Here is a 6,037-nt window from a genome sequence, read left to right on the forward strand (position 1 = left end):
TATATATATATATATTTATTTATTTATATATACCATTTGCCATGGCGCAGCTTGGCCTGTATGGCCCTTGTGCCAATAAACTCTAACAAACTAACTAACTAACTAACTACATTCGAACTAAGAATGGAGAATGTAAGCAGCACGATTGACCTGGACACAAGCAACATCTCACAGCTTGAGGTTAATAGTATACCACCTTGGTCAACTCCAACGATAGATGTTGATATAAGCTTAAAGCAATTTCCTAAGGAATCCACTCCAGACTACGTCTACAGACAGCACTTCGCAGAAATTCAACATCGTGACAGGAATTTAATTCTAATATATACTGATGGATCTAAATCTGATAACTATGTTGGCTTAGCCTTTGTTTGCCAAAATGAAATTGTGGAAGAACAAATAGCTCCAAATTCTTCCATCTTTTCTGTGGAGTTGCAGGCTATTTATTCAGCGCTAAAGTATATAAATAGGAAAGGTCATCGTTGCTGCGTGATTTACACTGACTTAGTTAGTGCACTTCAGGCTTTGATCTCGTATGAACCTAGTTCTCACTCCATAGTTATTAAAATTCAGAAACTAATTTGTCATCTCCTTGCAAGGGATTTCTCTATAAAATTTTGTTGGGTCCCAGGCCACGTAGGAATAAGAGGAAATGAAGAAGCTGATGCAGCTGCTAAGTCAGCAAGTCCTTCTCAGCATACAATGCGTATTGAAGGAGGCGATTTGAAGCGAGTCATTAAAAAACAACTAGCAGAGNTAACAGATAAAAGGCGACAGAAAGAGCTGTTTTACATTGGAGCTACAGGGAGATCGCTCAAAGAAAGAATGATAGAGCACAAACGAAACATACGAAATGAGCAGCCAGTCACAGCGCTAGCGACATACATCCTAGCAGACCCTACAGAAGTTAAAGCAGAGTGGGATAAGGCAAAGTTAGTACAAAAAATTCACGACAAAAGGCATCTCAAATACGCAGAGGCGTGGCATATTTGTAAAAATAGTCAAGAAGGACAAGCAATTAACTTTAGAGAAGCAAGTAAAATATCGGAAGCATGGAGATCGAGCTTAATATAACGGAGCGAAATAATAGAAATAGCAAGACGAATTTTGGAAAAGCATGCATATGAAAGGTGCAATCGGGCTACACGTGCATTATTATTAGTGATTTTATGGTTATATTTAGCATTGTTGTCTTTATTTATGTTAGGTTCATATATGTATGGTTGATGTATCGTATTAGTGGTTATTGGTAGTATTTTTTAACGGTAAACAAACGGCACGATTCTGCGCAATAAGAGTTTGTTTAAATAGCGTTCCAAAACGCATTTATCGTTTTTATGAATTCGCCAAGATTCGATTTCCGGTGGTTCGTTCTTGAAAAAGGGCATTAAAGATGTCCGAAAACGTTTGAAGTGTTATAATAAATTTGGCTGTATTATATAAGGTGTATGAGTAGTGTAATTCAACAACTTATGTTACACAGAGGCTCTGCACATGGTCACTTCAAGTGCACTTTTGAAACAGAAGACATTTTAGCTGTTCTGAAATCCACAAATACATGTGGAGTTTAAACAAACATTTCTGTTTCACCAAATGAATCTCTGACTTGCCATGAAAAATGTCTGCTGATGCCATCTGCCAAAGCGACAGAAATAGAGTGTAACAAGACAAAACCATTTATACCTAAAACAGGGGGTAAGAACTACGAATGTGGGTTGCAAAAAAAGCCAGTAAGAACCAACTTAATAAACAAAAAATGAAAGTAGCCGTCTATAAATCTAAAAAATTGGAGACTCAGTCTATGAGCGAGTTCTCTGACTTCTCTGATGAAGAGATTAATAAGGTGGTGACACCACCAACATCATCTCCAAAAGAAAAAGCCCCTGTGAAATTAAAGAGGGATAACCTTGCTAAAAAATGCTGCCTCACCACAATAGATTATAAAATAATCCAATGGAACTGTCGTGGTTACCGCAACAACTTCTCTGACACTAAACACTTGATATTATGTACGCCATCTCTCTGCGTGGCACTCCAGGAGACTCATTTGAAACCTGGAGAAAATATTTTTTTAAAAGGATTTGATCTATACCGCAAGGATGATGATAGCCAGAACTGTGTCAGTGGTGGTGTGGCTATTGTAGTTTCAAATCACATCCCATCCTTGCTGGTACAAATAACAACTGAGTTGCAAGCTGTGGCAGTCAGAATTTCTATTGGAGTAACTGTCACAGTTTGTTCTATATACCCCCTCGATGTGGGTTCCTGTCCGTGGTGAGGGGACCTCCCAGAGATGGTTTAATAACTCTTCTTTACCATCCCTGGGATCTGAACGCCCACCCACGTGTTTGCCGTGCGTGGTACCCCGTATGCCGGAAAGGGGGATCCTGGAAGTTGAGGGGCAACATAATGTCCCCAACACACTGCTTTGGCCCCTGCTCCGGATAAACGGGAGGCTCAAATCAGGCTCCGTTTGAGTCAATCGGCTGGTTGTTGAGTCATTCTTGACCTCGGCTTGAAGTCAACCGATCGATGCAGATCAGGCGGACGCGTCAGACAAGATGTGTTCTTGACTGCATTGTGAGGGTATAGCTCCTGGGAAACCCTGGTGTGACGGTCTATGGTAGTCTTTCATGTGACGACATCCCCTTGTTGGGCTTCATGGTGGGTGGGGTCACCAGGAGCTGAACTGTTGTTATAAAATATGGATTCACTAAAACATAAAACATGTACTGATGCATTACCACCAAAGGATTCCATTTCTTCCAATCAACCAGCATATCTTATTGTTCATGCTATGGGAGAAACACCTTTATCTAAACGTTCTCCTTTTTTGATTAAAAAATTGTTTGAATCGACCATTGGGAATCTTAAAAAAATTCAAAAACTGAGGTCAGGAGATCTACTTGTAGAAGCAGCCTCCCCTCAACAGTCAGCAAAGCTTCTCAAAATGAAGTCTCTAGGAGAAATAATGGTAACCATCACACCACACACAAATTTGAACTTGTCACGTGGTGTGATATCTGAAATCGATCTGATGTCTGAGGATGAATCAGATATTCAGATTTGTCTCTTAGACCAAGGTGTCACTGCTGTTCGACAAATTTCAATCCATCGTGATGGCAAGTTGATACCAACAAAACACCTTATATTGACTTTCAACAAATTAACATTGCCATCTTCTGTTGCGGCAGGATATCTCTGTTGCCCATCTTGCCCATACATTCCAAATCCACTACGTTGCTCTAAACGTCAGCGGTTTGGACATTCCCAAATATCATGCAGAGGAAAAGAAGCATGCACGCAGTGTGGAAATGAAGACCACGAGAGTACTGAATGCACAAGTTCCTCATGCTGTGTAAACTGCAAAGATTCCCACCCTGCCTATTCTCGAAAATGCACTGCATGGCAGAGAGAGAGAGAAATTCAGCGATTGAAGATTGTTAATAATACATCTTACCCGGAGGCACGTCGCATGGTTATTTTAAGTGCACCAGTGAAACAGAAGACATTTGCTGCTGTTCTTAAATCCACAAAGACATGTGGAGTTCAGACAGACATTTCTGTTTCACCAAATGAATCTCTGACTTGCCATGAAAAATGTCTGCTGATACCATCTACCAAAGCAACAGAAAAAGAGAATAACAAAGCAAAACCACTTATACCTAAAACAGGGGTAACAACTAGGAATGTGGGTTCCAAAAAAGCCAGTAAGAACCCACTTAATAAACAAAGGATAAAAGCAGCCCTCTCTAAATAAAAAAAATCGGAGACTCAGTCTATGAGCGAGTTCTCCGACTTCTCTGATGAAAAGAATAATAAGGGGGGTGACACCACCAACATCACCTCCAAAAGAAAAAGCACCTGTGAAATTAAAGAGGGATAATTTTGCTAAAAATGCTGCCTCAAACACATAATGGATTATAAAATAATTCAATGGAACTGTCATGGTTTCTGCAACAACTTCTCTGACACTAAACACTTGACATCATCTACCTCATCTCTGTGCGTGGCACTCCAGGAAACCCATCTGAAACCTGGAGAAAGGATTACTTTAAAAGGATTCAATCTCTATTGCAAGGATGATGATCACCACAACCGTGCCAGTGGCGNCTGCCTGAAAGACTGTAGAGAGGTTTTTCAGTCGAAACATTTGATAAGCAATCTTGACGTTATTTGAGTAAACCACAAAAGCACATCCTACATTCCTTTCATTTTTAGAGCCATCAGTAAAAATAACTATATTGTTCTCTTGATCATTATCTGTAATTTGGATTGGTAACTCACAGGGATTTGGGAGTAAGGACAGTGGTGTCGGACGTTCCAAATCTGATGCAGTTATTGTACCAGTATTAATTTGTACATCCTCCTTCCATTTAAGGTGACTGATCTGACTAAAATAATCTATATGCATCTCAATAGGTGGTTTTCGTGCGATTACCTGGAGGGCAGAGGTAGGCGCTGTTTTATAAGCTTTTGTCAGTAAAATTTAATGCCTTTCTCTGGGCCGAGTTAAGCTTTCTCTTAGCATGCATCTTATGGGATGCCCATCCCCAACTATTACAAGCATATGTAATTGTTGGTATGAACTGCTGGTTGTAAATAATATCCAAAGCTTCAAAAGGCAAATTTCGTGTACAATGAGCCACTCTGGAGAATGTCTGAAAAATCAGACCTGTACGTTTGGTTATATAATCTATGTGTGCATTCCATAACAAACTACTGTCCAATATGACTCCCAGATATTTAAGTGTTTTGTCAATTTTGATCGACACACCTCCCATTTTTACACTTGGAACTTGGAGATATAAGTTTGGACGGCCAGGAAGATTAAACATAGTGCCTTTTGTTTTGTTTGCGTTGAATTGCAGTTTGTTTTCTTTGCCCCAGTTGTGTATTTTTCCTAAGGTTGTTGTCCCTTATCGTTCGAGTTCGGCTCTGCTGTGACCTCCTATTAATATCAGCAGATCGTCTGCATATGCAATCATTCTCTCCTGACCTAAATCCTGATCAAGAAGTGAATCTAAGGTAATTATCCAAAGTAATGGTCCTATTACCGAACCTTGTGGGCATTTTCGGCTAATATTTCTTGTGATCTCTTGATCTCCCTGTATCGTGATAGCATGTTTCTCATTAAGATAGTCTTGAATGATTTTATACAGATTAGAAGGGCATTTTTTTTGTCTAACTTGTGATAAGGTCAGAGGCCACCATGTGCTATCAAATGCTGTACTTATGTCTAAACTGATGGCAAGAACATAATTGTAACCCATTATTTAATAAGTAATTAGTTTCCTTGGTTACAAAATGTATTGCATCAGCAGCCGATCGTTGATTATGGAAACCATATTGAGAGGTGTGTAAGAGTCGATGATGTTCCATATGCCAGTAAAGTCTGTTGTTTATAAGTCATTCCAAAGTCTTGCCAAGAAGGGGGAGGAGTGATATTGGTCTGAATTCGTTGGGTTTACCCGGTTCAGGTACTGGAACGATACAAGCTATTTTCCAAGGATCAGGAAAAATCCCTGTATTGAGACACACATTAAAAAGTTTATTTAAGTGGTCTGGAAAGTTCCCATAGTTTGCGGGCTATGGTCGCTGTCATATTATCAATACCCAATGCATTACCATATTTTAAACAAGATATAGCACAATTTATTTCATGCTTTTGAAATTTAGGGATTACAGGAGTATTGATTGTTATACCACCACTGTTTCTTAACGCATGTTGTCTAGCGTTGTATCCCCTCTATGTGGGTTCCTGTCCGTGGTGAGGGGACCTCCCAGAGATGGTCTAGAAATTCCTCTTCACCATCCCTGGGATCTGAACGCCCACCCACGTGTTTGCCGTGCGTGGTGTCTCGTATGCCGGAAAGGGGGATCCTGGTAGTTGAGGGGCAACATAACGTCCCCAACACACTGCTTTGGCCCCTGCTTCGGATAAACGGGAGGCTCAAATCAGGCTCCGTTTGAGTCAATCGGCTGGTCGTTGAGTCATTCTTGACCTCGGCTTGGAGTCAACTGATCGATGCAGACC

At 40.3% G+C, this 6,037-nt stretch overlaps 1 protein-coding gene across 1 annotated transcript; it reads left to right on the forward strand.

The window, feature by feature from the left end:
- Positions 1 to 2,391: 2,391 nt before the first annotated feature.
- Positions 2,392 to 4,096, forward strand: LOC111631642. Its single transcript, XM_023375943.1, has one exon. The coding sequence runs from the start codon at positions 2,705 to 2,707 to the stop codon at positions 3,758 to 3,760; it is 1,056 nt and encodes a 351-aa protein (XP_023231711.1). The 5' UTR covers positions 2,392 to 2,704; the 3' UTR covers positions 3,761 to 4,096.
- The last annotated feature ends 1,941 nt before the right edge of the window (positions 4,097 to 6,037 follow it).

Source organism: Centruroides sculpturatus, unplaced genomic scaffold (assembly GCF_000671375.1).
Source record: "Centruroides sculpturatus isolate CEXI.00-Female unplaced genomic scaffold, Cexi_2.0 scaffold72, whole genome shotgun sequence".
Taxonomy (NCBI): Eukaryota; Metazoa; Arthropoda; class Arachnida; order Scorpiones; family Buthidae; genus Centruroides; species Centruroides sculpturatus.